The 24,252-nt window shown below is 38.7% G+C and overlaps 1 protein-coding gene across 2 annotated transcripts in view; it reads left to right on the plus strand.

Annotated features, from left to right (window-relative positions):
• The first annotated feature begins 4,941 nt into the window (after positions 1-4,941).
• Positions 4,942-24,252, plus strand: part of LOC137399762 (uncharacterized protein HI_0077-like) — a 29,770-nt gene continuing 10,459 nt past the window's right edge. For both annotated transcript variants that reach the window (XM_068085981.1, XM_068085980.1), the window contains exons 1-9: positions 4,942-5,068; positions 6,443-6,656; positions 8,350-8,562; positions 9,404-9,559; positions 13,873-14,110; positions 15,012-15,090; positions 20,128-20,287; positions 23,390-23,433; positions 23,777-23,837. In XM_068085981.1, the coding sequence (XP_067942082.1) occupies positions 4,950-5,068; positions 6,443-6,656; positions 8,350-8,562; positions 9,404-9,559; positions 13,873-14,110; positions 15,012-15,090; positions 20,128-20,287; positions 23,390-23,433; positions 23,777-23,837 (1,284 nt within the window). In that variant the 5' untranslated portion in view covers positions 4,942-4,949. The remainder of the gene's footprint in view (positions 5,069-6,442; positions 6,657-8,349; positions 8,563-9,403; positions 9,560-13,872; positions 14,111-15,011; positions 15,091-20,127; positions 20,288-23,389; positions 23,434-23,776; positions 23,838-24,252) is intronic.

Genomic DNA, 24,252 nt, shown 5'->3' on the forward strand with positions numbered 1-24,252 from the left:
ATTTCTGATGCATGACGAGCACTTTGCTGTTGTATGGAGATTTGCGAAAACAACATACCAACAAGGAATGCAGTATGGCCACATGATAAGCATAAAATACATACAAGCAGCAAGATGCCTAAAAGACATCAAAAGATCAAATAATAGGAAACGTCAAAAGAAAACTAGAAACCTCAAAATTGGAAAAATCAATCATAGAAACTGTGGCAACTCAAAAGGGATGTAGAAGCAATTAAACCTACTAAGCACCACCAAAAATAACTGAACTCACCATCACCCTTGTAATATTGTTGCGCTGGCTCTTCGTTGGCTTCTTTTTTGTTTTGGCCTCTTTGTTGCGTTGCTAAAGGTAGCCTTGAAGATTTGCGGTTTTACTCGTAGTTTATTTTTGTTAACTTGCCCCCAAAATAATCCCTAATGTCAAGGACAAAACCAAGTCACACAGCATAAGCAAAGAAAGACAACACTTCGCGTAAAGCCTGCCTAGTTCCACTACATCTACGCCTCTGGGATTTGAAACAACAAATGCAACTTAAACTGTGTAAAGCAAAAACAAGAAATAAAATGAAAATGATTATCGGTAAAATTTGTCTCAGTACAAAATACATCATAGGACATATATGTCATGACTAGTGCTGGGCACGGGTAGTAATACTCGTTGAACTCGCGGGTTTATCTTCTCTCGAGTATCGGGTAATAGAGATTTCGGGTATTCCGGTCCTTCGGGTTCGGGTTTTGACTTTCAAGTTCGGGTTTTGGTACACGGATCCGTCGGGTAGTGTTAACAAAAACTCGGTCTATTGCACCCTGCGCTCTTAGTCTGCGACCACAGGGCATTTCTGTGTCATTTTTGCTAAGGAGGCATGACAATGGGGTTTAACGAGTCTTTAATTTAATAGATAGAATAAAATATATCATACCTTATTTACTATGCCTACTAAAAATATTGCAGTCAAGCAGTGATTACTTGTCATTAAAAGGTGAGAAGAAATACTTACATCAAATTTTATTTGCGCAATCAGCCAAATCGGCTTCGTAAACAAATCTATGCCATTTTTAATACGGCGCGTGTTCGCTATCACCGATAACACATAGGTTCTTAGTCTGTTTCCGCTATCGCCTTGTTAGAAACAGCTATCAGCGTTGATAGTAGCAGTGAACATTTAATAACTCTGTTTAAATTGATTACCACAGCTAGCTATTATGGATTACATAATTCATTATAACCAAGTTTTACTAAGCCAACAAGCCTTACTAACGGAAAAAGCCGATAATGTAAAGTTTTTTTATGATATTTAGAGCACCATCTACAAAAAGTCAGAGAGGTACATAGAACATGCTTAAGTATTAAGCTACCATAGACCCTATCTTTTGCCACCTGTTGACACGAAAATGCCCTGTAGCCCCAGACTATCTTGACTGTTTAACAATCCACCTGTTAACGCTGCGTATACGAATGTCAGTCAATAAAAACTGAAAAATGATAAATAAATTAAAAAGAAATATAATTGCTTTGTAAATTTGAAGATATATCTGTTTAGAAAATTTAAACATAAAATCCATATCAACAAACCCGATACCCGAAAAACCCGTAGGCAAAGAAATACCCGAGCCTAGCACTACTAGCTACCCGATACTCGAAAAACCCGAAGAGAAGGGGGCGGGTTTAAACCTGTTGACCAAGAAGTACTCAAGCCCAGCACTAGTCATGACTATCCAAGGGGTATTTGGTAGTTTTTTGCAAGATTTGGTGGTGGCTTGGGATCTCATTGCGGTCTCCTGTTAATGTTCGGAAACTGAATGTCTTGCGTCTTTTTACCGGTATCTCCACTGGTCTACATTGTAGTTTATCTGGTGTGATCATCTGAGGGTGCTGTCATTGGAATAAGGGCTGATCTGTTTTGTCGTACTGTGTTGTCTGCTTTATTGGTTATAGTGTAGGAGCGAGGAGCTACCTGTCAGGAGACTACTCCTGTTGCTGTGTGATCCCGGATGTGTACTTGTTGACCTAGTTTTTGTAATGCTTCACTGCATACTTGCATTCGTCATGCTCACCGCTGCAAATCTCTTGTTGATTGGTCAGAGCAGGTAGGTATAAAGTGATCCGGAAGAATAGGTATACGAGTTTTGAGACGTTGGCTCATCAGAAGCTGTGAGGGAGAAGATCCATTATCTAAAGGGGTTGATTGATAATTCAGCAAAGCTGCGGAAAGGTCCTCTGTCTTAACCATGAGGCGTTCATAGTGCCAACTGCACGTTCTGCCTCCTCGTTAGCCCGTGGATAGCGGGTTGATGAGTTAGTAAGTATAAAATTGTTGTCTTTTGCATACGGTTTAAAACCTTGTAGTGCAAACTGAGGACCATTGTCTGATACTATATAGTCTGGGAACCTATGGGTTACAAAGACTTTGTCTAAGATAGCTACTGTGCTAGGTGAAGTCTAGATTTTAGTGGTTTCATGAGTGTCAATCCGACTGTAGTAGTCTACAACCAGAAGGTAGACTTTCCCGTCTTATTCAAACAGGTCCATCTCGAGTCTGTCCCATAGGCGATCAGAGAAGGAACTAGGTGCCAGTGTCTCTTTTGGAGTAGGAACAACTTGTTGGCAGATGTTGCATCGGCGAACTACCACTTTTATGTCACCACTCATCCCTGACCACCATATATCTCTCCTTGCTCGCACTCTACATCTCGGTATGCCCTGAAGATTGAGAAGACTGGGCATCTCCAGCTTGAGTTCATCAAGTGTTACAAGTTTCCGATCATCGAGCAACACTTCCTTATCTACAGTCAGATAGTCCTGAGGATCAAAATAAGGTGTAAGTGGTAGATGTTCACTTTTGTAAGCTGGCCAGCCGCGTTGACAGAATTCTATTACTTTTTGCACAATTGGGTCATCATCCTGAGCGTCACGAATTAAAAGAACAAATACGAGCTATGAAATGCCATTAACTGATGTTCCAAGACAAGCTAGGCTGAACGATGGAGTTCATGAAGTAGTTGACAATTTTTGTCTGTTGAAATGTTGAAAGTAGTCACGATGGTGAATGTAACTTCCGAGTTGAGTGTTAAGGTGCTTTTGACGAATGATGGAAAAATAGTAGTAATTTGGTCATGAAGTATAAAGATATGGATTTTATAGCAACATCAGGTAATTCGAATAAAACTGTGATGTTATGAATAGACAGTCTACAATATAGTTTATATTGGAATATGTTTGTTGGAGATATAATGGACAGGTCCAAAATTTTTGAAATGTCGATGGAAAGGATACATTTCCATGCAACATAATTGTGTAGGTACATTACTCAACAAATTTTTACTTTCTATTGAATAAAAAAAATTTTCTATCATTTAAAAGATACTGATACAAGGAGTAGGTCAATTCCAGGGGTGAGATAACTCGCATTGGGTGCCTAGCAACATTATAAATACGCGAGTTAACTCGCGTCGTTGTCAGTGAGTGAAGATCATGAGAACATTTTGCCAAAATGTTTTAACTGCGTGGATAATCCTTCTCTAGAGCATAGGTCAAAAGCATTGAATATGTTGACAAGTAGGAAGTAGTTAGTTGAGGAATCTTATTGAAAGTTTTAACCTAGCGGACCCCAGAACTTTTTCAGTAATATGGACATTGGAGGCTAATAGCACCCTTAGTAGATTATATAGGTTTTACACTCCATCGCAAGCTGTTTTTTACTCAGAAACCTATATTTGTTCTCATGATGATTTAGTGTTCTCAATAATATGCTCGCCTTCCTTTGATGAAGGGAAACTTCAGACTGGCCAAATATATATTTAAAGCATAACACCGCCATCCTGGACAACAAGGACTTTATTGTAAAATACGCTGAAGAAAATGGCCAACACACCGGAATGCATACAGTACATCAGTTGATTGGTTGGAATCCATGAAATTAAGAACAAGACCTTTCATTCAAGTGTATTGTTCCCCTGTTAAAACCTCTAAAAAAACAAAAGTAAGAACTTGTCGATAAAATACCTATTCTTCAGGCTTTTGAGCTCACCTGATTATCAACAACTGCAAACCTTTGAAGACCTACTCAAGGAGGTGTAAAAGAAAAAAGTCGATAGTATTAAATTCAGATCAAAAAAGCATTTAGTTGAAAATGATGAATTTATCTCTTTTCCAGGACAAAAGAAACATTTTACGGTAAGGTTTCAACAAAGTTGCTAATTAATGGTCACATAACAGAAAATAGCGGCATCTCAGAAGGAGATGGCCAAGGGTGTTCCCTATCACCACAACTGTACACAATTTACCTAGAGCCAGTCCTTAGGTACATAGACAATGATCAATTTAAAGAAAGCGTGTCCATTGCAGTTATGCCAAGGTCTATAAAATACATTGCATACGCTGATGATGTGTCGGGTTTTTACTGACTGTCGTTCAATAAAGCATTTCGGTTTTACCACATCGTTGGCCAATATTAACATAGTTTTGTGACCAATCTAAGTAGCACAAGCTCTAGGCTGTTGCACATAGCTAGTCATTAGGTTTGATTTAGTCGCTGCTCATTTGTTGCAGGGCAAACACTCTTTGTCTTACAGGTTGCAATCATTGACCATTTAACAGATGTAGGTATAACTCAGCCAAGTGGTGCATTTGATGGCATGGATCTAATGTTTAAAAGATGAATGCACTGTTGCCTTGCTGTCATAGGAAAATAATAGCAATCACTATCTTTTTAATATTTGACGTAACAAACTTTTGCATGGTCATGGTTACTGAAGGCACATTAAACTGAGACGTAGCCTGCATACTATGGTTTCTGAAGACCAAATTACTGTAAAATACTGTTGTACAGATATTGCATAAAGTAGTGCCAAGAAATTTCAAAGCCTTGTAAAGAGCCCACCGCTCTTTTGTTACCAGATTATTGTTTGTTATCTATTGTTGTTTTTTTACCAATTAGTATCATGATAGCATGAGTGGAGATGTTCCTGTGAACCAGAGGCTATTGGAATGTTTAAAGAATACTGTGGAGGTAGAAGCATGGCACTCCTTGGGCAATGCAGAAGGTTTGAAAAGCAAAGCAGTGAGGAGGTGAATGTTATTTTATTTTCTTCTAGCCATTTTGATGAACATCATTTTTTCGGCATTAGTGAGATAGAATCTAAGTGTTTGGAGATATCTGTAACCCCGTAATATATTTTTTTCAAAGTTTCATGTGAATTGCTGGCTAACTACTAGTGTTGAAGTAAGTGTACTTGAGAATAAAACTCAGTGAAATTCATATGAAAATCGCTATCTATCTCTATGTATACCGCAATACCCTTAACTATTACATGTGATAATGCACATTGTTTTCACATGCCGGTGAACTTTTCAGGGGTATCAAAAAGCTAGGAGGTTTTCAGATGTAGTTGTTTCCAAACTGGTCAAAGGTCATATCAAGCATGTCTGGTTTTCAGCTTGATGTTGATGCATGGTTACAAGAGAATGCTCGTCTTTTCAAAAACTCACCCAATCGAATCAAAAACTTATGTGTCAGTACCTCATACATAAGTCTTACAGCAAAAAAAGAATTTTCAAACTCAGAAATTTGTTTCCTGTTTTCTTCAAATCTGTATAAGTACTGATAACTATCCCAATGTTATACATACTACATGGCAGTACATGCGTAGCTGGCCAGGCTGATTAAACTGCCAGCTCTCATTAGAAAGGCTGGGGTTTCAAAGCTAGTGACTTCCAATTAACAGAAAACGGAATTTGTCTTGCAACATGGTTAAGTATTTCTCTAGTTATCAAGCTTCCTCAGGGATACTGAACCAAAATCACTAAATTCCATCAATATTTACAGATGCTGGTTGCAATCAGCAAATAGCAATCTTATTAAAAGGGCTTAGAAATAGCAGAGATTGTCCTCATTGGCGTGCTATTAGGTATATTAATATTGTTTTTCGCCATTTTGAAATGGTAAAGTTACAGATTAATTTCTCTTGATCACATCTGCAAGTATTTTTATTTTTTGTGGTTCACATACCACATGTAAATGGCTTGAAAATGAATACATTACTGGTGTCTCAAATCTCAGTAATGGCATCAGTACTGAAAGTGCAAAATTATGTTCATTAGTTATTAAATTTTGTCAAGTTTTGTGAATTTCTTAAGCCTCTTAAATGAACTCTCACAATCATTATTTAAAAAGTATCCTCTTTCCAAACATGAAAATCTCTTCTCATGTTGTTGTGAAAAGGTTGATAAAAGGATTATCGACCCGTAAACCTTTCATGACTAGTTTAGTTGTCAACTAGTTTTCATTATATTTGTTAAGATTATAAAGGAAGCAGGTTGTCTAGGATCTACTCCCACATCCTTGCACGTTAGTCCAACCACTACTCTGTCTCTTACTACTGTCATGCGGTGGTCCAAGGCTTATCATATCTTAGTGGGCCCTGGCATCTCTTATCTACTCAGGTTGTATGGAGAGCATGCCGGGGAGGATCTGGTGCTCATATATGATGATCAGCATGACAGGTTCCATGCACTGGATGCCATGTGCAGCCATGAAGGAGGTCCACTTGACCTCGGAGACATCGAGGAGGTAGATGGGCGTAGGTGCATCGTATGTCCATGGCACCACTACGAGTTCAGACTTGCCGACGGTTATTCAGACTCGAGTGGGCTGCAGGTAGGAGCACTCATAACCGTCTCATAAGCGGTATCTCTATCTCCACAGTTTCATATCTTAGGTGTGTAGCATAGGTGTCAGTTAGCCACAGATGCTCATTGTCTAGCATAGCTGTTCTGTATTATCCAGTCATGAGCGAAAATAGAAGACCACCCCATAATTGTTATAGCTTTTATACGCTCAAGCTATAATAGGTCTCAATAAGCCCAATATAGTAGTCAAGTCAAATAACATAAAATTATATATTATTTTAATCTTAAAATGTACACTTTTCTGTAATGTGATTGTATTGTTTTCAAATTAAAATTTATTCCTTTCAATTACATAATACTCTCTTGTGATAAGGTGAGTATTAATGAAACATTATCAACGGTTAATTGGTGATAAATCAATCTATCAAGTAATTGTGGTAAATTCTTTGAAGTTATCTTCAATCTTTTACATTTCCTACTTTCTTGATCTAGCATTATATAGTGTTTAATTTATAGCTCGTATGTTAGCCAATAGCTGGGCCGTTTGTATTCAGTGTGTTTTTCTATTGCAGTTGCTGCAGTAGTAAAGCCCTACCAGATGTAGTGTAGTTGTGCCCCTTATTCACATTTATTTCTGTCAGCCAATGGCTTGTGCTTTAGCATTTTATAATACTAACACAGATTGTTAAAACTGGTTTTGCTGGAGTCGTTATCAACCCTTTGGCAATGCAATCCGCATTTAAATCAAATGCTGTTTAATTTCATGTGTTTAGAGATCGAAACAATTAGTCATACAACTAACAGGGAGTACTGCTACTTACACTGATAGTTTATGATGCCTACATCACCAACATGCAAGCTCGTGAATATTTAGCGTTTAGCACACTAGTTTGAAGATATCATTGTGGGGTTATTCCTTCAAAGGGGCACTTATCAATATATTTCCAATTTTGCAATTTTCAATTAATGTATTTTTGCCAAGAGAAAATAAGTAGGAAGTGGAAGTAGAAAGGAGGAGTTTCTAGAAATGTGTCAATAATATCTCTGTAACTAAGGCAGATTGTTATTCTTTTCGACATTGAGCTGAGGTGATAGACAGCTCGTCTTTTATCTCCAACTCTATATACTGTAAATCCTCTAATTGAACGTCACCTCTATTTGAACGCCACCTCTTTTTGACCGTCACCTCTATTTGACCGCCCTATAGAGGAAGGTTTGAAAAATCGAGTGCCGTGGCGTTCAATTAGAGGTCTCATAGCAAGTAATTTTAAGTAATGAATAATACGGAATTCAAAACTTCACTTCTAATTCATATTTTTGTAAGCAGTGATATGTCGCTTTTTAGCATAGCACTGATCAAGAAGTTTTGTAATAGCGAAAAACTATAAAGGTTGTGAGGAACAGCAAATTTCCATATAGAAACCCTTTCCTGTTCGTGAACTACAGATACTATTCTATTTTATACGAAGCTGTATGAAACTGGAACAAGTTAAATTTACCTTTTGCTCTGCTGCCGGGCTGAGTTCCTCTCTGCTATTGACTCGGCTACTGCAGCAGCGGCTATATTTGTATCTGCTTCATGTCTAATTATGTCTTTTCTCCAAGCTAGATCACTGACCTCTAACATAATTACCTGGTCATTTCAATACATATTATTTGACAAGTCTTTGTACTGCGCTGCCGTGACAAGGCTGGTCATTTACCTTGCATAATTCTTCTAGCAAGATGTCTATCCCACAATGGTTGTTGATGGAGATCTCTTTGTTCGGACCGGTGAAATGGAGTTAACCCTGGAGCCTCGTTTGCCAGCTGTCAATAATGGAGGCTCTTTTGGTGAGACTGAGATGGGGCAGACAGCTAGTGCTGTTGAATCTACGGGGACGTTAAGTCATGCTGCCTTTAATATCCTCACTGCAGCCGATCCAGTGGAGAAGGTACGGATGTCTTCGGGTTGTCTGGTTTTTGTTTTCTATGTATGAGCCAGTTGACTTGTCATCCCACTGATGCTGATCATGTGACCATTTCTTAATCAGATTGTTAAAGGTGTGCTGGTCTGTTAGACGTTTACTGTTTATAAGAGGAGTAGCGGTTTGTATTTCATGACATAAATGTAAAGAGTTAATGATAACTTGCTGCCATATGTAGACAAGGGGTGGTAGGTTAGTCAGCCCCTGCTAATAGATATCAACTGCTAGTGTTAACATAAACAGGTGGCAGTCCTGCCATTCTGGTTTATACGAAAATGTAAGCTATGCCAAGGGCTGATGATGTCCTTTTATTTCAAGGAGTTTAGCATATGGTAGAACTACCCTTCTGGTGAAGACTTCCCTGAACCCATTGATGTCTCATGTCTGCCATTGTAAACCAGGCTATTACCTTCCTCTTGCTCCTTTTTCTCTTGCTCCTAGCTCCTATTATTGGCTCTGCATATTTGACTGACTTGTTAGTTTATGACACGGTGTGATATATTGCTAGAAATTTTCTGCAACATTTTTAAATTGTATCTCCTCGCTATCACGAATTAATAGATCACGGGCTAATTTCTTTTATAGCTATCTAAATCTGTTAGTATTTCCAGTGCATTAGTGTTTCGTGTAACATGCCAGTGCAGACACACAACAAACAGCCATGCGCAGACACAGTCATCCGTTATGCCTTGACTATAAGCTTATGTTGATAACTACTCACCTACTACCTTTCCCTCTCCAGAATTCTTTCTGCGTATCTTACAAGCTGACATCATAGTTCTAGTGTGCAGTTATTTCCTATTTTCAGATACGACTATCTCAACTTCTTGGAGCCGACTGGAAAGCAGGAATAGTCACAAAGATCGGAAGTTATCCCCCTCCGCAGCAACCAGTACGGGCAGCCGATCAGCTTAAGGTAGTAGCACCTGGAAAGGAAGCGAAGAGAGGCAAGGGAGGTACGCTGGTAGGTGTTGAGAAATGTGAATAACTAGTTGTTGGCTAAGGTGAATCTTTGTTTCTTGAAATCACGAGGGGGCAGACAATTCCTAGCAATTTTATTTCTGCTATAATATCTAATAAGTACAGTCAAACATGGATAACTCGGCCACGGATAGCTCGAAAACATGGTTAATTCGAACGGTTTCTTTGGTCCGTTCCCACGTAATGATAAATTGCTATAGATAACTCGAACTCAACACTGTTAATTCGAACTGTTTTTTTGCCCAACGGCTACCGAAACGGTTGTTATCGCTTTAGAAAATCACTTTATTCAAAGCCATAGAGGTAAACCTCATCTTTTCGTAATTCATAAGCGTTGTTATTACCACCATCGGCAAAATAATTTTGTCAACGACTTTTCTAAAGGTTTGGTCAAATTTGATTTATACTGCTATACGATTAATAGCATGGGCTTGCCGGGTCACGCGCGCAAGGATTTTCGCCACGCACTTACAAAACAAAAACAGCATGTTGTTTTGTATGTGCGTGGCGAAAATCCTTGAGTGCGTGACCCGGCTAGCCCGTGACGAATAGTTTTCCGACGTTGATTCCGTGTTGAATCAACGTCGGAATGTTGAATGTTTAAAACATCTTAAAATTGTTTTTATTAAACGTATACGTTGTCATAGCTAAAAAACTATTCATCGTTTGACCTAAACACAGAATACGTGTGTACATTCAATAACTATCCATTCAAAAAGCGTGAGTGATATACAATGTACCGTTAAACCTCGTAAAACTTTTAATTGAACTGCCTCGGAGTGTTGCTCTTAACGAATCCCAGGTAAAGTAAGGGATTTTTCTTTGGTAACTTTTTCTTGAAGTTGCATAAACTTCAAGAAAACTGCAAAATTGATCGTGGGTAAAACGCTCAAAAGAAAAAGATGTCTTTTCTTTTGAGCATTTCAACAACGATCAAGTTTTGCCAATGTCAATCTAAAAAAACGTCCTGGCAATAACATCACCTCAAACAACAAACCAATCTCAAGTGATAGAAAAATCTCTATACTTTTTGATAAAAACGTTTTAAATTTTACATTAGAAGCATTTAATTCGAAACAAGCCATTTGTGCTTTTGATTTATATTATAGTTTGCATATGTACATGTATCTACTAATAAATAAGTAAATACATGGACTTGTGACAGTGCTCTGATAACTTGAATGCTCTGATAATTCGAACACTTTTGCTCGGTCCCTTGAAGTTCGAGTTATCCATGTTTGACTGTATTTTGAAACCTACCCTTCTATACCTAAGCAAGCCCTTTATCCTAGCCCGTATTAAGAACTTTCCATCAACTGTGAAAGACTTAGGATTGCACAATTCCTGTTGACCTGAATTTCATAATGAATTTCCATGCTTGTAGAACTCAATGAAAAAAGCAAAAATCAAATGCAGTAAATAATTATTTTTCTCAAATTTTCAAACCAGTGATGTTTTACAGATAACTTAAGAAGCATAATGATTTATGTAAACCAAGCTTAATAGAGCCGGTTATGTTTATTATGAATAAAATAACAGATAGTTTTACTGTAAAGGTCTTTTTACTGAGAAGCTGTTTAGTGATGTCTAGTTTTCATCTTCATTACTAAGAATTTCAATCACTATATCATTGAAAACTTATGACCTGTTGGTAGGCATTTTTAGTTTCTCAGTCGGTTAGAAGTGCTACTGGTATTTTGGCAATATCTCAAGAACTAATGGTTCAATTGACTAGAAGTTTTGGAATTATGCTGAAACTTATACCATACGAAGACAATAAAATTTCGTACTCTTTCAGAAACCGGAAGCACGTAAAAACAAGGTGAAATCATGAATCCGAGTTTATTCGGGCGAAGGGTTTTATCTCAGGCACAGAGTTTAAGGTGTCAACTATGTTTAGTATGAAGATGTTTGTGCCAACTCGAAGGTCAGCGGGTAAAAGTATGTTTGACATTTTATTGTCATATGAATCTATAGGACTTGGTACAACATGTATAACAATTTTTAATACCAGCGTATTTATTCGTCTATTTTGGTAGGAAGTGTGTACGTGAGAATAGCCATGTTTTTATGATAGGCATAAAGTATTTGATTGAGAGTAGCATTCAAATGAACGGGCTCAGCTACTGTTGGCGCTCCGTACAGGCTATAGCTATATTGACGATCGCTCATCAGATAGATAGGGGTATGCGGTGCCCAACTAGTGCCTCTTCCAAATCTATTTATCAACTTAAACAAGTTAAACAACCTTCAAAGATGTGATCAAGTTAAGATCTAGTGGATATTATCAGAAAGTATAAAAAGATTTTATCATTTGAGATTTTTTCCTTGTTTCCGGTGATCTGACTGCCAGGATGTTTCCTGATTAAAATTGACAACTCGATTGTAATTGAAACACTGCAGAAAAAGAGAAACATTTTCTCACAGATGATCTCAATGGTCGAACTTCTAATTTATAAGTGATAAATATGCGGTCTCACACGGGTACTCGTATGTTAACACAGCATTTAGAGAAAAACATTTTGACAAATTTCAATCAACTTCTTTCTTAATTATTTCAGGCATCTATAGCAATATATCTGAGGCTATATTCGAAGTTTTATTCCAACAATCATGAGAAAATAAACAGTGAAATATATATTATTAGAAACTTGTAACCCTACAAGTTAGACGAAATAGCCGATGTCAGTAACCATGGGGACAGGAAGCCACCCAACTATTGGCGTCATTTTTTGGAGAACTCTGGTCACGTTTTTCCGAGTGTTTTATCCGCGATAAAGTTTTGTCAGTTTTAATCTTGAAACATCCTGACATTCAGATCATCTAAAACAAACAAAATCTCAAATAATTAAAAAATATCTAGACATACCTTAAAAATCTTCTGCAATTTGACGTGATCAAATCTTTTAGGGATCAAGTGCTGTATTACTAATAACTTTTGTCTTGTGCATGCTGTTTTAATGTTTCTCTTCTCAGATCGTAGCAGATTTTTAACAGGTTTGTACTAGTAATATAAATCTTTCAAATTGGCTTCTTGTTGAGCAGATGCTGCATGTTGGCGATAATTGAAGTTGTCTTTCCTCATTCCATGATATTAATTTTGATTCAAACTACGTACAGTGAAACATGGATAACTCGCCCTCGGATATAGTGAACACATGGTTAACTCGACTGGATTTGCTTGGTCCGTTCCCACGCAATGATAAATGGCTCTATATAACTCGAATTCAACACTGTTATAACGAACTGTTTTTTGCCCAACGGCTACCGAAACTGTTGCTATCGCTTTAGAAAATCACTTTATTCCTAGCCATAGAGGTAAACCTCAACTTTTCGTAATTCATAAGCGTCGTTATTACCTCCATCGGCAAAATATTTTTGTCAACGACTGTTCTAAAGGTTTGGTGAAATTTGATTTATAATGCTATACGATGAATAGAACGGGCTAGCCGGGTCACGGGCGCAAGGATTTTCGCCACGCACATACAAAACAAAAACAGCATGTTGTTTTTGTTTTGTATTCGCGTGGCGAAAATCCTTGAGTGCGTGACCCGGCTAGCCCGTGATGAATAGTTTTCTGACGTTGATTCCGTGTTGAATTAACGTCGGAATGTTGAATGTTTAAAACGTCTTAAAAATGTTGTAATCAAACGTATACGTTGTCTTAGCTAAAAAAAACTATTCATCGTTTGACCTAAACACAAAATACGTGTGTACATTCAATAAGTATCCATTCAAAAAGCGTGAGTGATATACAATGTACCGTAAAACCTCGTAAAACTTTTAATTGAACTGCCTCGGAGTGTTGCTCTTAACGAATCCCAGGTAAAGTAAGGTAATCTTTGCAAAAACTTCAAGAAAGATCGGCAAAATTGATCGTGGGTAAAACGCTCAAAAGAAAAAGTTGTCTTTTCTTTGAGCATTTCAGCAACGATCAAGTTTTGCCAATGTCAATCTAAAAAACGTCCTGGCAATAACATCACCTCAAACAACAAACCAATCTCAAGTGATAAAAAAATCTCTATACTTTTTGATAAAAACGTTTTAAACTTTACATTAGAAGCATTTAATTTGAAACAAGCCATTTGTGCTTTTGATTTATATTATAGTTTGTATATGTTCATGTATCTACTAATAAATAAGTAAATACATGGACTTGTGACAGTGCTCTGATAACTTGAACACTCTGATAATTCGAGCACTTTTGCTCGGTCCCTTGAAGTTTGAGTTATCCGAGTTTCACTGTATATACATTTAGATATCCCTAATGACCTCATGATTGTTTGGATATTGCAGGCTAGTCGCATCTCCATCCTGCATTCGTTGGCCAACATAGAACTTTGGGCTATAGACCTTACTTGGGACATCCTAGCCCGATTTCTACCCCACTTCAGGTTGGCAGGAGAGTCCCTTCCTAAGGCATTCACAGATGATTTTGTGCAAGTAGCCGTCGATGAGACGAAGCACTTCAAGCTTTTGTCTGATAGACTGAATCAGTTAGGCAGTCATTTTGGAGCTCTTCCTGTTCACAATGGTAGGTTTGCCATTAGGTCGGTACACCATAGCTTTGTTACCATTTCAACTTTAGCATTTGAACTCCAATTATATTTTAATCTCCCGGCATCATGTTCAAGTGACGGACCGCTTCGTCTCATTGTGTTTTTGTGTTATCACAAGAGTTGAGGTTATATCTTTTGTTCCAGCCATTCTCTCTTGCAGCAGGTTATTCTTCTTCGCTTGACATGTTTGGGCTCATCAATCGTTTAATATAAGATTTAGGCCCAAGAAAGCACTGTATATCATCTTTGTCGCAAGATCCCCATTGATTATTGTGTTTTGATTAAGGAATCAATGAAATGCCATTCCATCAGACCACCATCATTGACTCGGAGGTTTGCTCTATTTTAAAATAGTCAGTTTGTCATGTACTATACATTGCCAAGTCAGGTGACGATTAGACAGACGATCTTCTGTTGGTTACCCTCTCTGCAGTATACTACTCAGAAAGACTGGGGGATATATAAGAGGAGCACATATTATGAATACATATGCATAGTAGCCATGCATGTTATTGGAGTGTGCAGAGTTGTCTTCTCTATAGATAATTATGGCATATGCTTACTCCACACTTTCTGTAGTCCTCTTCAAGAATGATTTAAGAGAGCCCTTCCGCCGTTGGTTTCTATCTACCGCAACTATTAAAGTCTACATGGTGGCATCTGAATAGCTCTAAACAAGCTCTGCCGTGTCTTGCTCTCCTCATAGACTAGTTACTAGTGCTTTTATATGTTGTCTTACCTTCCTTCAGTAATCAGTTTATTTGATTCCAACTGCACACAGCGACATCACTTAGAGAACTCTGTATATATTATGGGACATATATAGTATACACGAGCCTAGATATCTCCCTGGTTCCACCTGCTTCTTTTCTTCAGGTCTGTGGGAGTCTGCAGAGGCAACCAATGAGAGTCTACTGGCTAGATTGGCGGTTGTGCACATGGTACATGAGGCTAGGTGAGTCAATTGTACATGGTACCTGAGGCTATGTGAGTCAACTATACATGGTACATGAGGATAGGTGAGTCAATTGTACATGGTACCTGAGGCTATGTGAGTCAACTGTACATGGTACATGAGGATAGGTGAGTCAATTGTACATGGTACCTGAGGCTAGGTGAGTCAACTGTACATGGTGTATGAGGATAGGTGAGTCAACTTTACATGGTGTATGAGGCTACGTGAGTCAACTGTACATGGTGTATGAGGCTCTATGAGTCAACTGTACATGGTGTATGAGGCTCTATGAGTCAACTGTACATGGCGTACGGCGCTAGGAAAGTCAGTTGTACATGGCGTAGGGTGCTAGGTGAGTCAGTTGTACATGGTGTAGAGTGCTAGGTGAGTCAGTTGTACATGGCGTAGGGCGCTAGGAGAGTCAGTTGTACATGGTGTAGGGGTTTAGGTGAGTCAGTTGTACATGGCGTAGGGTGCTAGGTGAGTCAGTTGTACATGGTGTAGGGCGCTAGGAGAGTCAGTTGTACATGGTGTAGAGCGCTAGGTGAGTCAGTTGTATATGGTGTAGAGTGCTAGGTGAGTCAGTTGTACATGGCGTAGGGCGCTAGGAGAGTCAGTTGTACATGGCGTAGGGCACTAGGAGAGTCAGTTGTACATGGTGTAGGGAGCTAGGTGAGTCAGTTGTACATGGTGTAGGGTGCTAGGTGAGTCAGTTGTACATGGTGTAGAGTGCTAGGTGAGTCAGTTGTACATGGTGTAGGGCGCTAGGAGAGTCAGTTGTACATGGCGTAGGGCGCTAGGTGAGTCAGTTGTACGTGGCATAGGGTGCTAGGTGAGTCAGTTGTACATGGTGTAGGGGTCTAGGTGAGTCAGTTGTACATGGTGTATGAGGCTAGGTGAGTCAGTTGTACATGGTGTATGAGGCTAGGTGAGTCAGTTGTACATGGTGTATGAGGCTAGGTGAGTCAGTTGTACATGGCGTAGGGCGCTAGGAGAGTCAGTTGTACATGGCGTAGGGCGCTAGGTGAGTCAGTTGTACATGGCATAGGGTGCTAGGTGAGTCGGTTGTACATGGTGTAGGTGTCTAGGTGAGTCAGTTGTACATGGTGTATGAGGCTAGGTGAGTCAGTTGTACATGGTGTAGGGGTCTAGGTGAGTCAGTTGTACATGGTGTATGAGGCTAGGTGAATCAGTTGTACATGGCATAGGGCGCTAGGAGAGTCAGTTGTACATGGCGTAGGGCGCTAGGTGAGTCAGTTGTACATAGTGTAAGGCGCTAGGGGAGTCAGTTGTACATGGCGTAGTGCGCTAGGTGAGTCAGTTGTACATAGTGTAGAGTGCTAGGTGAGTCAGTTGTACATGGTGTAGAGTGCTAGGTGAGTCAGTTGTACATGGTGTAGGGGTCTAGGTGAGTCAGTTGTACAAGGTGTAGGGTGCTAGGTGAGTCAGTTGTACATGGTGTAGGGGCCAGGTGAGTCAGTTGTACATGGCATAGGGTGCTAGGTGAGTCAGTTGTACATGGTGTAGAGTGCTAGGTGAGTCAGTTGTACATGGTGTAGGGGTCTAGGTGAGTCAGTTGTACATGGTGTAGGGTGCTAGGTGAGTCAGTTGTACATGGTGTAGGGGCCAGGTGAGTCAGTTGTACATGGCATAGGGTGCTAGGTGAGTCAGTTGTACATGGTGTAGAGTGCTAGGTGAGTCAGTTGTACATGGTGTAGGGGTCTAGGTGAGTCAGTTGTACGTGGCGTAGGGCACTAGGTGAGTCAGTTGTACATGGCATAGGGGTCTAGGTGAGTCAGTTGTACATGGCGTAGGGAGCTAGGTGAGTCAGTTGTACATGGTGTAAAGTGCTAGGTGAGTCAGTTGTACATGGTGTAGGGTGCTAGGTGAGTCAGTTGTACATGGTGTAGAGTGCTAGGTGAGTCAGTCGTACATGGTGTATGAGGCTAGGTGAGTCAGTTGTACATGGTGTAGGGCGCTAGGAGAGTCAGTTGTACATGGCGTAGGGCGCTAGGTGAGTCAGTTGTACATGGCATAGGGTGCTAGGTGAGTCAGTTGTACATGGTGTAGGGGTCTAGGTGAGTCAGTTGTACATGGTGTATGAGGCTAGGTGAGTCAGTTGTACATGGCGTAGGGCGCTAGGAGAGTCAGTTGTACATGGCGTAGGGCGCTAGGTGAGTCAGTTGTACATGGTGTAGGGCGCTAGGAGAGTCAGTTGTACATGGCGCAGGGGGCTAGGAGAGTCAGTTGTACATGGCGTAGGGCGTTAGGTGAGTCAGTTGTACATGGTGTAGAGTGCTAGGTGAGTCAGTTGTACATAGTGTAGGGGTCTAGGTGAGTCAGTTGTACATGGTGTAGGGTGCTAGGAGAGTCAGTTGTACATGGCGTAGGGCACTAGGTGAGTCAGTTGTACATGGTGTATGAGGCTAGGTGAGTCAGTTGTACATGGCGTAGGGCGCTAGGTGAGTCAGTTGTACATGGTGTAGAGTGCTAGGTGAGTCAGTTGTACATGGCATAGGGTGCTAGGTGAGTCAGTTGTACATGGCACAGGGCGCTAGGTGAGTCAGTTGTACATGGCACAGGGCGCAAGGTGTCATACACAATAAAAGTCATAGAAATTCTCTATTTTCTTCAAATGAACGCTGTTGAAAGTTATAATCTGTGTCGCCACGCAATAATCACCTAATGCTCTATTTACATGTAGGCTTTACATCCTTTACACACATTCTCTTCAGTCAGTATTTAAATTTTTTAGTTTGGAATGAGGCTATAATTCATTGGTGGAAGTAACACAGGCTATTGTAAATGTTCGCTGTATAATTTAGTAGATTCTCAACATAACAGCCTGTTATCATGCAAATAACTTCTATCTCAATGTTATGTAAATAATAAAGTTTCTGTGGCTAAACTAGTCAATACAAACTACTAAAATCACACACTTGTCTCACTGATAATAATACATGGCCTCAGCTCCTGTAAACTCACTAATACATTTTTATTCCGCTGACGTGCTAGCAGATACTGCCTTGATATTTACATATTCCACTAATCAAGCTCTGGGATTCTCAAATAACCAAGCTATTAAATGACTGCTATTACCCAGTCTCACTGATCTTCATGTTCTGTTGTTGTTGTTGTTGTTGTTGTTGTTGTTGTTGTTGTTGTTGTTCATAAACTATTGTTTTCTTTCCTTTGCATAGCTCACACATGATCCATTATCTGTGCAGTCAGATGTCTGCTGACACAGTATATGATTATCAAAATGTCATAGAGTGAACTGATAGCATTAAACTAGCCGAGTGTTAAAATGTCCTTATTTTTGAGCTCAATAGTATTGGCCATTTATATTTTGGAGTTGCCCCACCTACTGTTGTTGGAAGCACTGAGTTCACCAATCATTTTCATGCAGTTTTGAGGCTTTTGAGACTATTATGGGTGGGACGGGGACCCATTTTATTTGCACCGGCATTGTTTATAAGACGGACAAAACCAGGGAGTAAATGACACCTTAAGAAACAGCGATTGCATTGCTGTTTGTCCAGTCTAGTTGCTATTAGCTGAGATATCTCATCAGAGCATAGCATCTTACTATTTTCTTTCTTCCCGCGCGAGTATATTGAATTTTAAACTTGCATATACCGATATATATTTGTTGCTACTGCTTTCATATTCAGAACAGGCGTAACACATGTTCTTTATGATGGCTAGTTTGAAACTTAGGCAATGTTGGTCTGAGCCCGCTCAAATTCTTATGCATTTCTGGGCATGAAGCAGCTTCTAATTTTGGATTATTTGATGATCATAAATAATATTGCATGGGTTGTCTTGCCTTGATTCTATCATTGTTATCTCATTTGCCAAGCTCCAAGCTTTGGAGTCTCCTTAAAGGTTGACTTGCAACGAATCTCACATTACAGTTATTTGGTATCAAAAGATTCACCATGTCTAACTCTGCTGTGTTGTAGGTGCAAAATATGTGGAAATGTGATTACAAGCTCTTAAAAGCTCAAAAATGAACAGTTAATCACCGCCATCTCTGAAAACGATGTAGGTTAAAAATGGCGTAGATTGGAATCAGTTTATTTCTCTGACCTAGTCATTACGTTTGGCTATTGTGTTGTCACGTGATGTTCTCACATAAATTGAAAGGCCAATAAAAGGCTCAACATAAAACTTCTCATAGCATTAGTTTATGACAAACACTTTGGGTTTTACCGAAGAGACCTTATCCAATATAGATGCTTGCTACTTTACAGTTTTGTTTCAGCTTGGTCTAATCGTCTAGTCGTAATCTGGTCATGTGACCCATACTTCCTGCCAAACAGCGGGAATAATTTCTGCAGCATTTTTCGATTATCACAGGTGACTAACAGGCTCGTCATGTTTATCAGAGAATGATATGTACTCCTTCGAGCTAAGATTAAAAACTTAAACAAATTTTCACAGTAGGCTATAAGATATCAGTGCTGAAAGTGACAGCATTGCAATGATGATGAAATAGACGCATAAGGACAAATATAGACATGGTTTTATTGAATGCGTAAAGTGTATTTGTGAAAATATTTCGACGAATGAAGTTGCATGAAAGTGTAAACAGAAGCCATCTCATTCAACTGCGTCCCATTTGAGCCGTTTTGGAAAGAGATTCTAATCTACGGCATTTTCGTGAAAGTGGCGATTAACTGTTGGTTTTTGAACTGTTAAGAGCTTTTAATCACCTTTCTACATAATTTGCACCTACAACACAGCAGAGTAAGACATGGTGAATCTTTTGATACCAAATAACTGTAATGTGAATTTTTTTGCTAGTCAACCTTTAACAAAAATTTAATACAATCTTTTTATCTCATAAATTTAGGCTCATCTTGAGCTGATTAAAAACTATCGCCTAGATTTTCCTTACTAGGCATAAGAGGACTCCGAAATAATTCTTTCACTAACATAGTTCATATTTGCAGCACCAGGAAGTTGTACTAAGCTCGCCAACAATGCTTTACATTAAATATAATCGTCATATCATGGTCATGCGTGTTGCAGGGGCCTCGATGTACAGCCCACACAAATACACAAGTTTGAGAGGCAAAAGGATGCTGTTAGTTTGTCCATTCTCGAGATCATCTACACGGAGGAGATAACACATGTAGCAGCTGGCTTGAGGTGGTTTAATTACATATGTGAGCGGACAACTCCTCAACTGGTAGGTTTTTAGCTTGTATCTATCGTGAGGCACTGTTTTTCAGCCTCAGATTAGTGCTGGCTAGCCAGTGGTACTCATATCATAGCAGTTTTCTTTATCAACCTTTTCTCTTGTTTTGGGTTGTTCTTGTTGCTTTCATCATCATCAACAAAATTGGTATAAGCCATTTTTTTAATCCTTTCAGCGACATAAATTATTGTGCATGTGATTTACAAAGGATATTGAACTATCGAGATGTAAAGGTTTTACAAACTATATCACTGTGTTCACCTTGATGTCGGCTTTTTTGTGCTTGTCATAAGATATTCTTAGCTGTCTCTCCTAACTTTTATCTCGCTATAGTTTATATTTCATCCGCTCTTTTCATGCTTTTGCCCACATTTCTACAGCCACTTTGTCATCTATTCATCCACGCCATTGCTGAAACACTTGCTATTGTTCACCTCTGTCATGTACATTTCCTCAATTTAGTTCGCTTCCTTGTTTTACTTCTATTTGACACACCTGTCACTTCATGTCACTTACCCTATTTTCATACCTGTCACATTTTGCCTCATGTCGTTTTTTAATTAGATGCTTTATATTATTGTCTGCTTTTCTCCTACAATTAACTCTGACCTTGCCGACATATTCCTATCTGTTACTCTCTGTAGTTCATTCTGACTACTTGTGCTATTCTGTAGGTGCCATGTATCTGTACTATTCTCAGCTATCATATTCCCCCTGCACATGCTATTAGCATTGCAAGCGGAGTCTTTGTATGTAAATGATGGTTGGTATTCTAAAATTTGTATAACCAAGCGGAGACCATAGCGCAGAGCTAACATCGCACCATGGTGTGAATTTTCGGCTCAATAATTTGTCTGAGAAATGTAGATAAAGTTTCACAACTCTCAGACGACTTTGTGTTTTCAATAAAACATCTAATTTGGCACCGCAAGCTCGTCTCACAGTTTTGTGGGTCACTTTGTGAGACTTTCAAATGTGTAATTGTTGTCAAAGAAAAACTTTTGTCTTATTATTTCTGCACAGACTGCTTGGGTTTACTAGATACACATGTAGCTTGTATAGCTGTTGGTTTGGTCACCATCACTTTTGCATTCTCTCTATTCTTGAACATGTGTGTCGGGACTTAAGCTTTACTACGACTCCTGCTTCATGGTGCCAATTCAAGTACAGTCAACCCTCTTATGTCTAGGATTATTTCATTCTATCTAATATTGGATTCATGTGTCACAACTTTGTTGAAGCAAATATTCGCGTAAGAATGCACAGTATTTTGTTAGTGGACTTCAAAGACATGAGACAAAGACTACTTCGGAAGTTCTTCGAACAATTAAAAAAAGATGAATGTAGAGCAAATTAAACTGTGATTAAAAATAACTTAATGTCATAAATAATAAAAAGAAAGTTTTTTTAATATTACTCTGTTTCAAGGTTGGGTTTGTTCCAAAATTATTTAATTTATCCCGGACGGTTGGGCAAAGTTAGTATTTAGGAAGTACCACAGGAAAAATGGGAAGTGGTAAATTGTATTTTTATAAGAAAAACATGAAAAGTCTTTACAGGGAAAATATGGGTTTGAGTTGCTTATAAACTTTTCAGGAAATTGAACTGTAACCATGAATCAGTCGATGAACTTTGGTCAGTTCTATACCGCCAAGTAATACATGCTTCTCAACTTAGAATAACCAAAAGACTGATGCTCATTCTTTACTTGAAAGTTCAGCTCATCCTATCAAGCTAGATAACAAGGATTGGATTTATTGTTAAAATTAGCCTCTATTTTGTTAAAGTATTTCACTCAATTCAAATATTGATTGAAAAGAATTTCACTCAAAATAAGACTCCTACAATTTAATGCTTGCAGAACGTCCAGCCATGAGCGGTATTAAAGTGATAATCTTTTGATAGTTGATAATATTTGCTAATAACAGACAATAACTCCAAAGTGAAATGCGCATAATTATTTCATCATTCAGCTATAAACATATACAACTTGGCTATAAATGCTTTGGGAAGATGATGAATTCTGTGTCACAATTTCTATAGAATTGCATCTTGCCTCCTCCTCATGCTTGGGTGTTATATATAGAGGCTCAGCTCAACTTGAACATTCTTTGACTATGACTAGTGGTTTGACTAGTGATTATGACTGCTAGAAGCTACTATGAATAGTAGCTTCTAGCGGCTTGCTAAAATGTTTTCAGTGCTCCTAGTTTCAGTGGAAACAGTTTAGTTAGACCATAGAGAGACAGCAATAAGTATAATAGTTGGAATTTATGGCTCTGTTTCAACTTTTGATATTTTTACCCCATTTATCCCGGGTGGTTTAGGGCGGACAATTTAAACTGTGTTTTTCCCAGTGGTTTTCACTGCTGCGGGAAAATCCTTGCAGCCCTGCTTTGTGTTTATCCTAAAAACTGGTGAATTGAACTATAGCATCGGGGATACACAAAGATACAATTTGTGTAGGTATTGATAGGAATACAGAGATAGATTATAATCTGTGTGATCGTGAACTCAATATAACCTAGCAATGTTTCTATTTAGTATTTTTAAAACTTTCGCTGTAATTATCTTTAGCTTTTCCACTGTTAGCTCAAGTTGTTTTGCAAAACTCACACTTTCGTCCCCGTGATCACTACTAGGGGCTTTGATCTGTTAGATTTGTTGATTCGAAGATGTTACTTCGTGTTTTCTATAGTCAGTAGTTTTAGTTCTGAGGAAAGCAGTGTCTTCAGTTGTAATATCATATGCTGGAAATTACATCGTATATGTTCCAATATTTGATTAAATTTTACATTTTAAGTTGAAAATTTTATATGTCGAGTTGATCATAAGATGAAGTCTTACTTTAGATATAATAAAAATACATTAAACATTAAGCATAGCTGAGACGAGGTGGACATCTTGGTTCTTAAAATTCCTTAGTTGTCCATAATGCCCCGAGTCAACTTTTCTCATGACTGAAGGCTGTTGAAGGGCGTCCCTGCTCACAGTTGTTTCCCATATTTAAGCCACAGGCTAGTCTTTGAGAACATCTCTCTAGATCAACATCAGTTATCCAATTCTATCAATCTTATTCTATTATACTTGCAGGACCCGGTCATGACCTTCCATGATATTGTGAGAAAGTATTTCAAGTAAGTTTGAGTGTATGACTGCGTCTGGCTACTCTGTCTATCGCTGTCTGTGATTGCATTTAGTTAGCCGGCAGCATGTCATAAGTGTCCTTTTTGATATTGTTGCTAGACTGTAGAGTGTAGCTGACTTCTTACAACTTCTCATCTGTAGCTAGTATTTCAGTTAGTCGAGATGAGTTACTTCATACCTTCCTTTTAGTTTCCTTCCATGTCGTAAGTTCAGCTAACTGATTACATGTATCCTGAATTATATGAGTAGAAAGTCTCTACCTTCTTGTCATTACTAAACCTCTAATATTTACACAAATATTTGAGCTTGCTGACGTGCAGGTTGGTTCTTTAGGGGATACCTGAAGCCGCCATTCAATTCTGATGCCCGGAAAAAGGCTGGAATGACTGCAGAGGTATTTATAACCTGAAATATTTCTTATCTTCCGATAGTACTTCTGAGTCTTCACTGGCCCTCTGATACATACACATAACAGTGAAAATATTTATCTGCTGGTAGGTTGGCTGCGGTCTAACAAATAATATAATAATTAATGATAATAATTTAATGGCAGTCTAACAAATGATTTGGAGGATCTCCTTTTTATTACTGAGAGTTCGTCCTTCAGATATCAGAACACCTCTTTTAGTCCATCTTGTATGATTGTGAGTTTATTACCCAGGTTGTATATGACAGAGCCATCTCTCTCTCGGAGTAGGTAACTTTTAACCTAAAATGTATGTTTCCAGATCTTAGCTGACCTCTCAGGTATAACGTAAAGTGTTTTTATCTATCGCTAATATTACCTTAGTTCTACCCGTTCGCAGGTC

This window comes from Watersipora subatra, chromosome 7 (assembly GCF_963576615.1).
Source record: "Watersipora subatra chromosome 7, tzWatSuba1.1, whole genome shotgun sequence".
Taxonomy (NCBI): domain Eukaryota; kingdom Metazoa; phylum Bryozoa; class Gymnolaemata; order Cheilostomatida; family Watersiporidae; genus Watersipora; species Watersipora subatra.